General features: G+C 41.0%; 1 protein-coding gene across 7 annotated transcripts in view; it reads right to left on the reverse strand.

The window, feature by feature from the left end:
• The window catches only part of CASK (calcium/calmodulin dependent serine protein kinase), a 4132188-nt gene that overhangs the window by 1046773 nt on the left and 3066419 nt on the right, over positions 1-18996 (reverse strand). For all 7 annotated transcript variants that reach the window (XM_044072334.1, XM_044072332.1, XM_044072333.1 and 4 more), the window contains one exon: positions 7776-7895. In XM_044072334.1, the coding sequence (XP_043928269.1) occupies positions 7776-7895 (120 nt within the window). The remainder of the gene's footprint in view (positions 1-7775; positions 7896-18996) is intronic.

The raw sequence follows: 18996 nt of genomic DNA on the forward strand, positions 1-18996 counted from the left end.
CTGACAGCCATATCCCCTTATGTTGAGCTGCAACTACGTGATGCAGCTCAGCACAAATATTTCTTAATCGGAACCTCAAAAAACAACAAAAATTATTAAAAAAGAGAAAAAAACATAATATTTAACTGTCAGTCAAAATAAGAATTACTAGAGTGTCAAGTGAAAGTACAGTTGTGTAAAATCTTAACATAACAGTAGATGCCCTTCTCTTCACTGCTGCAGTATTCTTCATAAAAGGGATGTCCTGCCGAGGGCAGCCTGATGCCCGGCCAGTATGAAAAAGCCCAAAACAGATCTTGTATGCACCATATGTCACATTTATGCTCCCCGCACAAAACGTAGGGGATAAAAGGGACATATGGATGCAACTACCTGAAAATGAATTGCCTCAGAAGAAAACAGTCGTCATATGACAAAGAAGTCCATGCAAGTCCAGAAGGAAAAATATGCAGAACAAACAAAAGGGGGTTGGAGGGAGGGAGCTAATATGGCAGCAGTGCAGAGAAGGACATCTACTGTTATGGTAACATTTTATACAACTGTACTATGTCCTTCTATATCACCACTGCAGTATTCTTCATAGAAGGGAGAGTAAAAAAGCTCAAGAAACAGAATGGGAGGTGGAAGGCTGAGAAGAGCCCTCAGCAAACCCATACAACATGGCTGTAGCAAAATCTGCTTTGGCCCTAGAAACCATATTCAACTTATAATGCTTAATAGAGGTATGCACTGAAGACGAAGTAGCAACTTCAAGGATGGAATTCGTGTCCAACACCTTGAAGAAAGCAGCAGAAGAGGCAACAGCCCTAGTGGACTGACCTCTGACAGAAGTAGACAGAGATTTGTCACGAAAATTATAACAAAAGGAAATGGCCTTAGATATCCAGAAGGAGATGGTTTGCTTAAAAAGAAGAGCTGTGATGAAAGGAAACAAAAACTGTTCAGACTTATGAATAGTCGTAGTTTTATCCAAACAGTACCTGAGGTGCCTGTGCAAATCCAAGGTATGCAGGACCCTCTCACTAGCAGACTAAGGAGAAGGGGAAAAGGAAGGTAGTTGTACTGACTGATTCACGGACAACTCTTTTACTACCTTGGGCATAAAAGAAGGATTAGTATGAAGGGACACCCTGTCCCTGTGAAAAACAAAAAAGGAGGAATGATCATACGGGCCTGGAGCTCAGAAACCCTCTGAGCAGAAGTAAGAGTCCGCAACAAAACAGTCTTCCAGGTACAATGTTGCAAAGAAGCAGAATCTGTAGGCTCAAAAGGAGCCCGAGCCAATTTTTCCAAAACAAAACTGAAGTCCCAAGTAGGAGTAATGGGGTTTCTTGGAGGCCTTATATGCAGGATGCTTTTATGAAATTGTTTGACTTCAAAACAAGAAGTCAAAGGAGGAATCAAGGGCAAACAAGCAAAATGGCTGAGAAATGGGCCTTCACAGAAGAATAGGCCAAGCCAGACTGGAGTAACTCAACAAAAATAAGAGAGCACCAGAGGGACCCCCCCCCCCACTGAAGAAGGGTCCTGGTTACGAGCGTGACACCAGACAAAAAATCTTTTCCATTTGGACATATATTTCCTCATTAAGAGTTTCCTTGCCTGCTGTAAAACCCTGAGCACTTCCTCAGAAAAGAGGTGCCCAAAAAGGATCAAAACCCAACCACCTACAATGTCAGTTGCAGAGTGGACAAGGGCAGAAGGATGACAGACCCTTTGTCCTGGGTGAGGAGATCCAACTGGTGAAGTAACTTGTGATGACTGCCCCTGGCCCACATGCATTAAGAGGGGGAACCAGTACTGTCTCTGCCAAGAGAGAGTCACTAGCAAGTTTTTTTGAGAGTCCAGCTGAATTTTCTACAGGACTCTTGTAAGTACAGGAAGAGGCGGGAAAGCATAAAGAAACCGCCATTTCCAAGTATAGGAAAGGGTGTCCATCTTCCACACCAGATGATATGGCACTCTTGAACAGAAGTGAGGAAGCTGCCAGTTCAGACAGGAGGCAAAAAGATCTACCTGAAGAATACCCTACCGAAGGACAATGTTCAGAAACATGTCATTATGAAGCATCCATTCATGAGTCTGTGTTTTGGACCTGCTCAGAGAGTCTGCCACTAGATTGTACTCTGAAGGAATGTATACTTCCTGAAGAGTTAACTGATAACTAAGCTACTTCCCAAGCCTGAAGCACCATCCTTCAGAGTTGGCAAGATTTCTTGACCCCCTGCTTGTTGACATACCACATCACTGTAGTGTTTGTGTACACCTTCAAGGGGCCTGAAGAGAACATGGGGTGGAAGGCCTGAAGGGCCAGAATCAGAGCTCACATCTATTTGATGTTGATATGGTCTGATTTCTGATGGGGAGGCCAAAGACAAGACCCTGAAATTGCAGGTGACCAAGAGAAGCCCAACCACCCCCAAGTCTGAGGGAAGGCATTGGTGAACAGCTCTTGAGAAGGGACTGCAGGCTGAAAGGGTCAGTCTGGTTGAGAGTGAACTGTTGAAGCCGCCACTTGAATTCCTTCTTGAGATGGGGAAGGAAAGATACACTGAAATTCAGAGGATGACGATGCTGTAGCCAAAACAGACTTGAGGTACCATTGATGCTTCTGCATATGCAGTCCTGCAAGAGGAAGCATTGGAATAGAAAAGGCCATGAATCCCAGGGCCCAAAGAAACTCTCTGGCTGGCATGGTAGTCATAGGAAGAAGAGACTTAAAGAAGGCTGTTCAATGACAATACCTTTATAGGGGGAAGACAGGCCAACACTGGCACCATCTAAATCCTGCATCCCAGATACACATGATCCTGAGAGGGAGTCAGGCAGACTTTTGGAGGTTGATAGTCAACCATATACTTTGACGAAGAGAAATGGCAAATTGCAGATCCTATTACAATCGACTGGGAGAAGGAACCTGAAGCAACAGGTAGTCTAGATAAGGAAAAATATAAATGCCTTTGAGCCTGCAGAAGTCAATCACAACAGCTAGGCAATTTGTGAATATCCCTGGGGCAACAGAGAGGCCAAATGGCAAAGCAGCGAACTGAAAATGAGAAGAAGATGCACAGAAACCTAAAAACTTTCTGAAGAGAGGGTGAATAGGGATATGAAGGTAAGCATCTTTCAGATCCAAGGACACCAGAAAACCTGGGGTAATAAAAGAGGAAACATTGTTTGAAGAATAAGCATCTGAAAAGAAGGGATCTCGAGAAAGATGTTGAGCAGGAAGAGATCCAAAAAAGGTCTTGAAGTGCTTTCCTTTCAAGGAACCAGGAACACCCTGGAATAGAAATCCTTTCCCACTTGGTAAGGGGGACAGCTTGAATAGTTCCTTGGCTATGTGGGTCTGGTAATTAATAACCCTAAAGGCCAAAGTAGAAGCAGCGTAAACTTTCTTGCCAGTCCCCTCCATTGCCCTACTGTCCTTATCAAAAGGCAAATGTTTGGAAGAGGACACACATTTAGGTTTGTCAGAAGAGAATACCACCACAGCAGGATCAGCAGAAGGACATTTAAATAAAAACTGACAATCCTCAGGACCCTTACTGAACTTATCAGGTTTCTTAGGAGCAGGAGGATGAGAATCAGGAAACTTGGAAGCAGCAATGAAAGTATCTAACAAGGCAGCCAACACAATAGGAATTGCCGATGGTTTAGGAGTATCCATTAACTCATTATATCTTCTCTGAATATCAGACACGTAGGAAGAATCCCACTTAAAGAATTCCATCATCCTAGCAACTGTGTCCACAAAAGATAATTCCTCGAAAGGAGACTCAGGACTGACAGACTCCTCTTCATCAGAACCACAAGCCAAAGGCATCTGTGAAGAACAGGACAAAGACCCCTCACCAGACACTGAATCCTCATCTGAGGAATATGGTTCCCTAAGATACTTATAAGGGTAGAGGTCCAAGAAGGAGTGGGAACTGAAACCCCTTGAGGAGGCTTTAGAGGTATTAAGGCAGAAAACAAGCTCTGAGTAAACACTTACCATTCAATTTGAGGATCCATAGGATGGACTGAAACATGCTTCAGTTTTTATCTTTTCTTAGAAGAGACATCAGCCCTAACAAATACCAGAGGTTCTGACCCTTGGCGAGATTTGATAATATAAGCCAGAAGTTCTTCCCTGACCAATACCTGTGGAATCCCTCTAGGACCCGCTGAGATAATCAACCACCCTTCCCTCCTCGATGTCCAGAGCAGATGCCTGCAAAGCCCAGAGGATGTGCGAAAAGACTGATCCATGCCTGTCTACAGTGGGGTTGTGGCAGAGGAATCCAAGGTAGACACTGAATGACCTACATAGCTATTACCTGCTTCAAGAGGGACATCCTGTGGAAAATGGACAGCTAAAGGATTCGTCTGAGACTCCTGGTCTTCTTTTTACCTAGCGGGAGTTTCTCAGGGTTAAAGAATTCTGATATGGTACCCTGGGGCTAACTGTTTAAGCGTTTTCAAGATAAATGGCCAGGGAAGACAAATAGCTTCTAAGTGTCTTAGGTACAAAATGTCTTACAGATACTACAACAGGTATGGTAGTGGAAAGCACCCAAACAAAAAAAATACTGTTCATGATGATTCTTATCAGGGAATCTGCCTCCAACACTGACATTTTTCCTCCTTGGATGATATGAACTCTAGGTAGTAAAATAAAACAAAGAAAAGTAAAAACAACCCCAATAGGGCACTTACCAGGTGTTGCTAAATGTTCACACCAACTGGCAAAAAAAGCATTCAAAATGGCAGCAAAAGAAGTTCTTGGTAGTTGTGTCCGTATGTCCCTTTTATGCCCTATGTTCTGTGTGGGGAGCATAAATGTGATGTATGGCACATACAAGATCTTAATTAGGCTTTTTCATACTGGCTGAGTGTTGCCTACCCTGGGCGGGACACCCCTTTTATGAAGAATACTGTAACAGTGACAAAGGAGGAGATCTTTAATGTACTACACACATACAATTACAATCACTGGTAACAACATTCCTGCTACTACCCTGTTTCCAAACCAGTTCAGCTCCATGAAGACCAAGAGTGCAGCAAGAACTCAACTGCATAACCCACAGTAGCTAGTTTCTGCAAATGTGCATTAGATGTACATGTCTACGAAATAATCAGAGATGCACTTTCAAAGGTTCCAAAACTGTCACTTTGCTGTCATTCTTTAAGCATCATAGCCAAACAATACTGCAAAAGAAAAAATCTGTTTCTGCTCACACACGAAATGCTAGAGTTCATACTTCTAACTTCACAGCTCATATACACCAAATCCTAAGGTTCGTACTTCTATCTCAGCTCATATACCAAATCCTAAGGTTCATACTTCTATCTCACCAGCTTATACACCAAAACCCTAAGGTTCATATTTCCATCTCTCCAGCTCACTCACCAAATCCTAAGGTTCATTCTTCTGTTTCACCAGCTCATACACCAAATTCTAAGGTTTGTACTTCTGTCTCCCCAATTCATATACCAAATGCTAAGGTTCACACATCCAGCTCTCCAGCTCATTTACCACTGCAATCTCATTCACATATTCATATAGCTCTGCATGGGTCATACCTGTTGATCTTGCTCCTGGCCTAGAGGTGTACAAACCACAATTCATAGATTATACCACTTTCTTTGGTACACAGAATGTCTTTCAGAAGCCAGCCAAAGTCACAACTCACTGACTAGCTTACCTGCATTTCCTAACCTCAGGACCATTCTCAAAAAAAAAAAATGTGACTGATTCTTCTCTACATTTGGTTCCCCCGCCTGGAAAAATCGGAGCTGCTCAAACTTCAAAACATTCACCAACTAACCTAGAAAGGTTTACATCAAGTAATAACTTAGAGCTGAGAGATCATATACAATTGGCTCTAGCTAGGCTGTAATATCACAACATGATCAAGTTATTTCTGACTCCAAAGAAGTTTTGAAAGGTTACACTCTTACCACCCTCTATAGGAATGAAAAGGAATAATGGTAGCGACCTAATCCTTCGGACAAAATCAAAACTTATAGTACAAACATGCATATCTGCAGAGCCTAAGCACTACCACAGAAGTAACAACAGCAAAACGGTTTAATACAAGCTCGCATTTACACAGGCAGCATATATCACATTCTAATTCTTAAAGTGGATCTTATGTGTCACAGTAACTCAGTTGTTTTATAAACCACACACACATCAGCAACTGTTCCAGCTAGACCTATACTAAGCAGCATTTCTGTCTGTTCACCTGACTGTTTTCACATGAGGCCAGGCAATTCAGACCACATTGCTTGGTTGTTAGTATGACCATTTGCAAAAATAAAGTATATGACCAAAAGTCTTTTGCTCTAGCCATACACTAGACAGACGTCAACTATCACTGGCAAATATATTGCCATTATTCAAACATTAAGCTGACGGCTTACAGGAGTATGCAATATGGTTTTGCAGTTACAAATATAAATTTGAATAGTTAACACAAGTATCACTAGGGTGAAGATTACTGTGTTAAAGACATGGATGACACAGCCTAATTACAACTATCACGCTTGGATCATATCGCCTAATGAACTGCTATTAATGTGCTACCTATGCCTCAAAATAGGGTCATAGCTCTTAATGGACTATAACGAATGTACTATCTATGCCTCAGGCTTGGATTATAGCTATTAACAGGCTATAAACAATGTACTAACTAGACCTCACACTTGGGTCATAGCTCCTAATGAGCCACAATTAATGTATTACCTACGCCTCATACTTGGGTCATAGCTCCTAATGGGCTATGACTAATGTACTACCCTATGCCTCAGGTTTGGGTAATAACTCTAATGGACAATGACTAATGTACTACCTAGACTTCATGTTTGGGTCATAGCGCCTAATGGACTACAATTAATATTAGTATCTATGCCTCACTCTTGGGTAATAACTACTAATAGACTACAACTAATGTACTACCTAGACCTCATGCTTTGGTCATATCTCTTAATAGGATATGACGTGCCTTATGCTTGGGTCACAACTCCTAATGGACAACTAATGTTGTTCGTGTCTTTCGGCTTTTCCCGGTTAGGACTCGCCACAGCGGAACTCCGGTCCGCTAATGACTGGTAGTGGATTTTTACGTACCGGGTTACCAGCCCTGATACACAACCTTCAACGAAGGCACACCCCATTCACGTATGCCTCCACACAGAAGGCACTCTAGCTGAGAATCGAACAGGACAACATCTTGCTATGAGGCGACAACGCTACCGCAGCACCACCACCGCAGTATAATGGACAACTAATGTACTATGTAGAATTCATGCTTGGGTCATAGCTCGTAATGGACTATGACTAATGTACTAACTAGACCTTACGTTGCATATTAAAGTTCTTTTACCCTACTGCTGTCTTAGTTCCGGTAATTTTACTCTTATTATTCGTTCCGTGAACTATGTTAACTTTACAGGTCTTATCATCAGACTGCTCTTGCCTTTGTTACAAAAGCTAATTTTTAGTGTGGCTTTTTCATACAGGTAACAACAGTCATGAATTCCTAAGATTCTATGCGACAATATATAACTGTTTTCCATTCACAACTGTGAACCTAAGCAAAAACAAAATCATATAAGTCGGTTTTATCAAGGGCAACCACTAAGATGAGCTCATGCTGAAGAAATGAGCATCTCAGCAGTTTTTCTCCTGAAATAAGCAAACTTGTGGTGCAGCAACTTCCTTCCTTCCAGTTCCACTTTGAAGAACATGTTCCTGCAGAGAAAAAAATAGGTTTCCTGTGACTTACATCCAACAAAGTGTGAAGGTGCTGATCTTGGAAAACGCTGTGCAGAAAATCTAGGTCCTTCTCACTGCAGTCGGTAAGTGCATGGATCTCTTCTAGGCTGTCTAGCACCTGTGATACTGCCTGTAGGCAAACAAAACAAATTTGTGCTTCAACAATTCATGGCAAACAGACCTCTGAAACACAAAACAACAAAGGTAATCATCTCAGTGAAGAGGAAAGGACGATAGAATGAAAGAATAAAACAAAACACAAATGATTTTTTACAACACTCCTTCTTGCAGATAATCCATGAGAGAAATACTGACCTTGTGCCCCACCATGTGCAGACAGTTTTAGGGTTCAGTAAAGGAACACAGACTACATGATATATATTTCTTTTATTTCTCAAAATTCTTTTTGTATTAAGAGCAGTATAAATAATATCACAACAAGATATGAAACAGAATAGAACATTTTTCAAAAACATTACAACGTAACACAACAACATATAAAACTATGTACAATATTCACACAGTGAAAAGGATTGTAAAGTATTTTGGATAATGCAACCATTGACTGACAGACGAGTAAAAATCTTTATTGCAATAATGCAGAAAATAATCCACTAGTCTTAGAAAAAAACATGCACTACATAACAAATATAAAAATTATTTCGATTAACAGTGAACTATCAGTAGAACAGGTAGATTACCTTTTTAAGTACAAAGCTGTTGAAAGGAAGAGTTATGACAGATTACCAAGTCACTTTCCCAGAAAGCAAAATCCTAAAAAGTAAGCCACATGCAATATCTATTCGAAATGCTGAAGTTCAAGCTTTTATTTTACACTATTACTCAGTTACATTAAAAAAAACCACAGTATGTTAGTATTGCTGTACCCAAAACAGAAGAACTAGTATAAAATACACTTAAAAGGAGATCTGGTTAAATTTAAGATGAGCTGTTAGCTTATCAGAATTATAAATCATGCTAAAATAAGAAAACTGATACAAATAAAACTGCTGATGAAATACCAGTGTTATCATAATTTATTAAGGGGGGTGAACATTCATCCCTAAAATCTCATAGCCCTGTTAATTAAACAGTCCAACTTCTGAGTTTGAAAAAAAACTCAGAGGTAAAGGAGGACGCAGTTTTCTAGTAAAACTAAATATTCATTTTTCTTCAAAGTTCTACTGGAATTTTTTTAAACAGCAAAAAATAAATGAGGCATAACCCCGGCATTGGGATGAAGTGGGGATATCTTCTGCAAAACATATTTACATTACTTGAACATGTTTTTTCTATCCTGGTTTTATTTTTACAATACTAACATTCATACACAAGGCTCTCCGTATGGTCACTTAAGAAATAAAGAAAATACCGAAATAATACTGCTTAAAATGACTGAAAAGTTGATGCAAATGTATTGGAAATCTTTATTTCTTAAAAAAAATGAATAAAGTACTTAAGTTACTCTACACCTTACAAAACCTCCAAGTACAACAGCACAAAAGAATGGACCAAAGTGATTCCATCCTGCTACAGAAAGTTGTGTTATCATTTTTTTCTGCAAGGTACTGTTTCTATTATGGCCTTCAAACATGTCAGGTAAATGAAACACAGACCTCCCTTTTTATTTGTTGCAGTCACTAAATTACAGTGACAAATGAATAAATAACATACCAATGGACAAAAGTAATACAGCAAGTACAGTGACAAATGAATAAATAACATACCAATGGACAAAAGTAATACAGCAAGTACAGTGACAAATGAATAAATAACATACCAATGGACAAAAGTAATACAGCAAGTACAGTGACAAATGAATAAATAACATACCAATGGACAAAAATAATACAGCAAGTACAGTGACAAATTAATAAATAACATACCAATGGACAAAAGTAATACAGCAAGTACAGTGACAAATGAATAAATAACATACCAATGGACAAAAATAATACAGCAAGTACAGTGACAAATGAATAAATAACATACCAATGGACAAAAGTAATGCAGCAAGTACAGTGACAAATGAATAAATAACATACCAATGGACAAAAGTAATACAGCAAGTACAGTGACAAATGAATAAATAACATACCAATGGACAAAAATAATACAGCAAGTACAGTGACAAATGAATAAATAGCATACCAATGGACAAAAGTAATGCAGCAAGTACAGTGACAAATGAATAAATAACATACCAATGGACAAAAGTAATACAGCAAGTACAGTGACAAATGAATAAATAACATACCAATGGACAAAAGTAATACAGCAAGTACAGTGACAAATGAATAAATAACATACCAATGGACAAAAGTAATACAGCAAGTACAGTGACAAATTAATAAATAACATACCAATGGACAAAAGTAATACAGCAAGTACAGTGACAAATGAATAAATAACATACCAATGGACAAAAGTAATACAGCAAGTAAAAATGACATTTAGTGGAAAAAAAACATTACAGCAATTATCAACACTTGCAAAACCAAACTAAAAATATCAAACACATCTACGACATCAGCCTCCTGGAAGACCATAGAAAATACCCCAAAAAATTCTGGTTAACCACTAATAACCTCCTATAGCCTTGTAAAAGTTCCACATTTAATTTATATTCCATGTGCTTGGCCATATCTGCTAATAAACCAAACACATCAAACACAAGGACACTTGACACTGGTAATGCCACTGCTACCTTCTCAGTCACTACAACTTACTACAGTACAATTAAAGATACTCAGGTCCATTATCTAGCAGCTTGTAACTCAGTGGTAGAAAGCTTCAGAACTGCTGCAGAAACCACAGCATACCCAATATGTACATGTTTTAAATCACTCCCATCAAGCAGCCATAGTCCCTAAACTGTGAAACATCTTATAATATCCCCTCACACAAAAGCAGCACATCTTTTGAACAAGCAAACTATAGGTCATACATACAATCCAACTATATGTAAAATTCTTAGAAAATAAGCTCAACCACCTAACAGAAAATAAGCTACTTTCCACAACACAACATGGACTTAGGCCTGACCACAACAAGTTAGTCGGGCAGTTGGTGCAGAGGGTTAAGGTTGTGAGGTGGTGTTCCTATGATATAGGGTCTGTTTGACTCCCTCAGCCCTCACATGCCAACTATGTGATCTTGAGCAAGTCACTTAACCAGACTGAGCTTTGGGGGAAACTGGCAATTTAAGTTAGGCTCCTCAATGCCCCCCCCCCCCCGACACACACACTGCAAGCTTATTAACTACCTATAAAACTATAATAAAATTACTAAAATAACCTCTACAAACTATGTCCATTAAAAAAAAAAAAGGGTCAAATGGTCACATCCCTATTTTAGACCAATCTAAAACATCTGATACAGTTTTTCACCCTAAATTTTTATTTAGATCCAAGGAAATGGGCCAGAACCTCAATAACAATACAGTCACAAGCTACTTCTGTCAAATAACACAACATGTACACTGTGCTGAAACACCTACAACCCCTCAACAAAAACTAACAGGTGTACCACAGGGTTTAATACTAGGAACATAATCACTAGCATCTTCATAAACAAAATGCACAAGGCCTCCCACCCAGCAAATCTAATACAAAGTTCTGATGACTCAGTATTAAAGCAAACCACTTCTTCAGTCAAACAGCTCTAAAGACAACCTACAACATTCCTTCACAAAAATAGGAAACTGGATAGAAAAATAATAAAAATAAACAAATGTCATTTACACCTGCAAGCCAACAACCAAACAATTATGACCTTGCAATACTATAAAACAATAATACTAAAATCAGGATGGTACAAAATACAGAACCACTGGGATTAATAACTGACCAAAATATAATATTCCATCAATACATAAAACTGGTAATTAAAAAAAAAAAACTACAACTACTTTAAAAAGTCAATAATTTTCCATTAGACGAAGTACATACATATGCCCACAGCCCATCTCTTTGCAGTTCCAGACTCTTCTGTGCCTCATCAATTTTCAAACTTACAATCCCATTCGCTAGCTAAACTTGAGCAAAGCTACAATAAAACTGCAAAGTTTGCAAATAACTACATCAAAAGATCACATCACTCTCTAGTGCCAAAGTCCCTCTGCTAATCTACTTTCACATCAAAGCTGACAACATTGTCCACAGCCACAAAAAATGCCCTGTCAACAGGTAATTATTAAACTAGACAACTGTGCTCACTAAAGCAACAACTGTTACGCCCTCAAAAGCCTTACAAATCACAGCAGTGTACAAACTGCTAAACATTAGAACTCAATACTAAAAATTTGAGAAAAATTCCATCCTAGTGAAAATATTACACCTCAGTGAAACCATACATGTATAGTTTCATACAAGTGGTGAAAAGGCACAATGCCTGTTGGCCACTGTGCAGTTACATGCTCGTGGATCCACTGTTGGAACTCATGGCTGCCCATGCAGTTAGCTAGTTGCCTCGAACACAAGATCAATGGGTTCGATTGACTGACCTTACTGGAAAGAGGGGGGTTATTTCATAAAGAGCAAATGTGAGGTTGTCATGTTTCAGGGTATGGCTGATGCTACCTTTTATTGAAGCCAAGTATCCTCCTGTGCGGAGGTCATCAGGGAGGTATTCTAAGCAAAGCGTTTGAAAAAGAAAAGGGCCCTTTTAATGCCATGTCAGGCATAGGTCCCCTCGAAGACAGCGAGTTGCTGTAGTCTTTGGCTATAAGACAAGCCTTGAGACACTTCAGTTCCCTCTATGAGGAATTTTATACCTTCTCCAAATGTGCCTAAGTAAATGTGAGAAGGTGAGGATGGAATACTCTAGAGCTGGTCTGATTAAAGCTCCACACTGTGGGACAATTACCATCCTGGCATGGCACATCAGACTCCACAGAAGATTTGGACAATTCCACATCATTTACTGTGAGTAGTTGTATCATTACTAAATGAAAGGTCATCATCTACAAGATATTTTACTATGTTTTGTCAACTTTTAGCTTCTGTCATCAACTGTATGTAAAACTGGTTAAGAAGCATTTGAAGGAAGGTGGTACTAACCAGGTTAAGGACAATGCTTCCAACTTTGTAATCAACTACATATTTGGTGAGCCAGACAATGGAGTTGATTTTGATAAATGAGAAAGGGATGCCAAAAAGAAGTGGCCCCAGGACAGATCACTGAGGGGCTCCACTGATGACAGAAGATGGTTAAGACAGGAAAGCCTGCTGTTCCTACCTTTTGTGTAAAACTATGTAGACAATTGTGGGCACATGTTATTACAGCTTAATTTACTGTTAGATCCCTGAGCTTATGAGTTTGTCATCAAGTATAGTGTGGAAAGCTTTAGCCAGACCACGTTAATCTGCATGGATAGCACCAGCCATACTCTTCAAGAAGTCTATAAGGTTAATGGCACAAAATCTACTTCTGACAAAATTGTAATGGATTAGGTCCAGAAAAAGCTGTTTTCTGTGTCTGCCTGAATATGTTTCATGATTATTACTTAGCAAATAAAAATAAAATAGGGCAAGTGATGTCAGGTGAAGCTTTTATACCTAAGGCAATCATCTAACACCACCTTTCCCCAGCCAGACTATTAAACCTATCTCACTTCACTAAAACACGTTTTTTTCATACTCCTTTGCTAACCTTCAAATCAGACTGCAGCAAAACTGGTGACAGTGAAAAGTGCAGTTTGAAAAATATGAAATTACATATAAAAAGGCAGTGGCTCCTGCTCTCCAACACTAAACACTAGAAAAAATGTTTTTGCAAGGGGGAAATAGGCACTTCACTTGTTATCTTCCCCAATATAACGATTCTTAGACAATACAACATTAGTGAAAAGGTGATATCTAACTTCTTATATCCATGAGGTTGTGCAATACTGGAATTAAGTTTGGGAAGGTGAGGGGGGAGGAGGGTAACCCCCTCTAAAATCTCTGCAATGAAAGATGAAATTTGCTTTTCTATTTTGGAGTATTTGCAGACTTGGACTGTATTCACAGAAACTGCAGTATTTGTTTCAGGTTGATCAAAAATCTGGTATTTGAAATACTGAATTCTGATGAAGACCAGAAGACTAAAATATTTTCAAATCAAATTAATTCCTTTATTCTCTGATTACACATAGCCAATTAAGTTCAGAATTTTAATGGAATCAAGCAGTACAGTTTTGTACCTACCATAAATGTAGATGTTCGAGTGCTAATACAGCTGCAGTCATAACAGATGGGTTCTCCTGCCGTCAGGCGGGTCCTCGGTCGGCCGAATTCCAAAGTCTAGGTCCGGCGTCGGTTGTCGTCGCTTCTTCCCTGACGTCAGTGCGACAGGGGTATAAAGGAACCAGCCGATGCCATTTTCTTCAGTTTTTCTTGCCCCAGATGTCAGGTGCCCCCAGAAGGAAGGCAAAACATAAATTTGTGTGATAATGCAGTGCAATATAATAAAAATACAGTAGTTGCAAGCAAACACATCATAAATGAAAACCCCAAACAGGTTGTAAGAGGATGTGTTAGCCTATAGGCCTGTCCCAAGAGGGGAAGGAGGGAGGGAAACCTGGACTGCAGCTGTATTAGCACTCGAACATCTACATTTATGGTAGGTACAAAACTGTACTATGTTCATCGTGCATGCAGCTGCAGTCATAACAGGTGGGTAGAATACCAAAGCTAAGAAAGGGGTGGTAGGCACTAGGTGGAACTAGGAGGAGCCAAAATGCCCTGCAAGACTGCAGTGGCAAAGCCTGCTCTAGATTTGGAGTATAATGGTAGGTTGTAGTGCTTGGAGAAGGTATGCACAGAAATCCAAGTGGCTGCTTCCAAAATATCCTTGGTAGGAACTCCTCTGAGGAAGGCTGCAGAGGTGGCTGTGTCCCTGGTGGAATGAGTTCTAATGCCTGTAGGAACAGTTTTGCCATGAAAGGAATAGCAAAAGCGTATGCAGTGGGCTATCCATTTTGAGATTGTCTGTTTGGAAATTGGCTTCCCTTGAGCTCCTACCGCATAGGCCACAAAGAGCTGTTCTGATTTTCTGAAAGGCTTTGTTCTGTCCAAATAATAACGCAGTTGTCTGTGGATGTCCAAGGAAAGTAGTAATCTCTCCCCTTTGTTTTGAGGATTAGGATAAAAAGTAGGTAAATGTATGGCCTGATTTAAAGCTACCCTGGATACCACTTTAGGCATAAAGGACGGGTTGGTTCGTAAGGAAACTCTGTCCTGATGGAAGATGATAAAAGGCTGGACAGCCATGAGAGCCTGTAGTTCTGAAACTCTACGAGCTGAGATGATAGCCAGAAGGAAAGCTGTTTTCCAGGACAAATATTGCAAATCTGATGATGCAGCTGGCTCAAAGGGAGGCAAGGTCAGTTTTTCCAGAATGAAATTAAGATCCCAAGCAGGTATTGGTTGTTTCCTTGGAGGCCTTAAATTCTTAGCCCCTCTGAGGAACTGTCTTAAGAGAGGGTGAGAGAATAAAGGTGGATCAGTGTTGTATTCTGCAGAAATGGCTGAGGCATGGATTTTGATGGAGGAGAACGAAAGTCCACTGCTTAGCAGTTCAGCCAAATATTGTAGTATTTGAGGTAAGTCCAGTTTTCCAGGATCCTGGCCCTTTTTCTCATTCCAGACACAAAAACGTTTCCATTTTGCAGAATAAGCTTTTCTAGTTGATGGCCTTCTGGCCTCCAAAATGACATCCTGCACCTCCTTGGAGAGTAGGGTCTGTTGTGATGCTAAGGAATCTTCCATGCAGCTAGATTGAGTGTTTTTAGCTGGCTGTGAAGAGTTTTGAAACTGCTGAGTCAGAAGAAGAGGCATTAGAGGCAGGGTCCATGGTGGGGAATGCGTCAGGCTCCTCAGGAGTGGGTACCAGTGTTGCCTTGGCCAGTCCGGAGCAATGAGAATCATCTTTGGTCTGTCTGCTTTGGTCTTCAATAGAACTTTGGGCAGCAGAGGAAGAGGAGGGAAGGCATAAACTGTCATTGATGTCCAACTGAAAGAAAGAGTGTCCACTCTCCAGGCCTTTGGATGGAAGATCCTTGAGCAGAATTTTGTCAATTGATGATTCTTGTGGGAGGCAAAGAGATCTATGTCTGGCCTTCCCCATTCTTGGATTATTTCTGTAAAAACTTTTGGATGCAATTTCCATTCGTGTGGATCTGTCATATTACTGCTTAGGTTGTCTGCCAGCATGTTTTCCTTGCCTGGCAAGTACTGTGCTTGTAGTTCCATTTGTAAGTCCATGGCCATGTTCCAAAGTGACATGGCCAGTCTGCATAGGGGGTAAGAATGTGTTCCTCCCTGTTTGTTTATGTACCACATAACTGTGGTGTTGTCCGTCCTTATCAATAGTTGACCTGGTTGCAGAAGGTCCTTGAAAGCTATAATAGCATTTATTACTGCTAGCATTTCTTTTTGATTGATGTGAAGGTGCTTTTCTTTTTGGGACCATTTGCCCTGAATGCACCGTTCTGTCATGTGCGCCCCCCAGGCGTAGTCCGAGGCGTCTGTTGTGATGACTTGATTTGCTTGAGGCTTGCTGAATGGAAGACCTGTGTTTGTTTGACATGCTTGAGCCCACCACAGAAATTCCTTTTGCAGACATGGAATTAGTGGCATTATTGTTTCCAAACTGTGGCTGTGTTGAGACCATATGTTTTTCAGGTACCATTGTAGTTTCCTCATATGCAGCTTTGCACATGGGATTAGTAAGATGCAAGATGCCATGAATCCCAGAGCCTGCAGGATTTTCCTTGCAGTCAGCATGGAGGAATTTGCTAGTGTTCTGAAGTACTGAATTAGTTGCCCCTGCTTCTCTGGTGTGAGGTAGGCCATCTGGGTGTTTGTGTCCAAATTGGCACCCAGGAAAATTATCTTCCGAGAGGGTATTAGCCTTGATTTCTTTTTGTTGACTGTGTATCCCAGAGAGCTCAATAACATTATTACATAAGCCAGATGTTTCAGAAGAATGTGCTTGCTGTCCGCTTGGATCAGGCAGTCGTCCAAATAGGGGTATATTTGTATCCCTTGAAGTCTGCAGTAGGCAATTACTGATGCCAGGCATTTTGTGAATACTCTGGGCACAGTAGATAAGCCAAAGGGCAATGCAGAGAATTGATAATGGGTTGAAACTGCAAGAAATCTGAGGTACCTTCTGCAATTTAGTCTGATTGGGACATGCAGGTATGCCTCCTTGAGGTCCAATGTTACCAGCCAAGACTCCTTGCCCAGCATGGGAAGAAGTTGCTGTAGAGTGAGTATTTTGAATTTTGGTACGAGCAGAAATGTGTTTAGGATGGATTGATCCAAAATAGGTCTCCAATCTTTTCCCTTCCTTGGCACCAGAAATAGCCTGGAATAAAAACCTTGACCTTGTTTGTGCGTAGGTACCTCTTGAATAGCTTTCATGTTTATGAGATCTGTAATTTGCCTTTGTGCCTCTGCCCTTTGATTGTGTGGCAGGTTTGGCATGCCTCTCATTTTTGGAAGGGTGTGAAAATGGTATTTGTAGCCTCTCTTTATAATGTCCAGGATCCATTTGTCCTTTGTGACAATATGCCAATTTTTTGAAAATAATGCCAGCTTTCCTCCTAAGGGGGCTGCCATTTGAGACCTGGTTGGCATGCAAAGGGAAAAGTCATTGGGTTTGCTTTCTGAAAGATTGCGAGTTGTCCTCACCACCTCTTTGTGTAGGAGCTTGCCATTGTCTGCCTCTATACGATCCTTGGGATTGTCCTCTGCCCCTCGGGTGCCTGTATCTGCCTCTTTGGGGTCTGTCTGTGGCAGGAAAGGACCAATTTTTGGAAGGCCAATTTCTACTAAAACGTGGGGGTTGAACCTGTAGAAATTCTTTCACAGTTTGCATTGATGTAGCCTTTTCCTCCATTTTCCTTAATACCTCCTCAGCATTAGCACCAAATAGTACATCCTTTTGAAGAGGGGCGTCTAGTAATTTAGCTTTGACATGATCAGGCAAGGCTTGTTCCTTGAGCCAGGCATGCCTACGTATGACTGATCCTGTAACAGCAGCTCTACATGAGGCCTCTAGAGCATCAAAACCACATTTTAGGGTATGCTTACCCACTTGTTCTGCACTATGCATCAAATCCTGCAACTCCTTCAAGTCTGGTTGTTCAGGTTGTGACATTTTACTTTTCAACTGTGATAACAAACACTGTTGGTATTTTAGCATATGAAACTGACATGGATAAGGTAGCCGAGGTATATACATTTTTTCCCCACCTTTCTAAGGATCTGGAATCTCTCTCAGAAGGCAATGGATTTTTGGCAATGGAGGCCTTAACTCCCTTGGGGCCCTGTGAGATGGTTTCTGGGTCAGCAGCATGGCTTTTGTATAGAAATTGGTGTGAGTCAGGAACTCTGCAGTACCTGTCAGGCTTAACTGGAGCTGGAGGTAGAGAGTCCGGGTTAAGGCAGGCCTCCGAGTAAACATCATCTAGGATGTCCAAGACAGGAGGTATAGCCAGAGGTCTGTGCTGAGGTAACAAGAGAAATTCCCTGAGCCTTTTCTTGGAATCTGAATAATCCTGGCCTTCCCAGTGGAAGTGTTCCCTTAAGGTATTCAAAGTTTCCCCAAATGAGTAATCCTCAGGGGGGGATAGAGAAGGGATGGACTCCTCCGCATCAGAGTCTTCAAAAGGGGAGTAGGAATGTTCCTGATCATCAGAGTGCTCTGAAATAATGGAGCCCTGATCAGAAGAGGGGGAATCTTCCTCCACTTTGGGCCTTCTGTCCGGTGGGGGCTGAGAACCTCTGATTAGAGTAATTAAATCCTCAGCCATTTTAAGCATCTGTTTCTTAGGCATGGGGCCTGGAGATGGGCCCTGTGTAGCTGGTCTCTTAGAGAGCATGGTTGCTTTAGACTTTGTGAAAGCCTTGATGGAGAAAAAAGAGGAAGGTCTGAAGACACCTTGAGTGGAGGTGGACCTGTCCACATTCTGAGTTTCAACGTCAAGGGTGGCTTCGGTATCTGTAGTCGGGGTGTGGGCCGAGAAGCCTCCGACCTCGGGCACAGGAGACACCGTCAAAGAAGTGTCGTCGGTAATCAGGGGCTGCGTATGCGCCTCGCTGAAAACCGGACCACGTGTAGTCGGCTTTGGCGTGGTGTCAGTAGAGGCCACGGACCTCGTGTGTCAGTCCTTGTCTTTGCGTTTTTTAGACAAAACCGGAGTCGGAGTATCCGACGACATAGTATAGTTAAATGCTTTT

Source organism: Protopterus annectens, chromosome 5.part0 (genome assembly GCF_019279795.1).
Source record: "Protopterus annectens isolate FY-2018-M chromosome 5.part0, PAN1.0, whole genome shotgun sequence".
In the NCBI taxonomy this organism is placed as follows: domain Eukaryota; kingdom Metazoa; phylum Chordata; order Ceratodontiformes; family Protopteridae; genus Protopterus; species Protopterus annectens.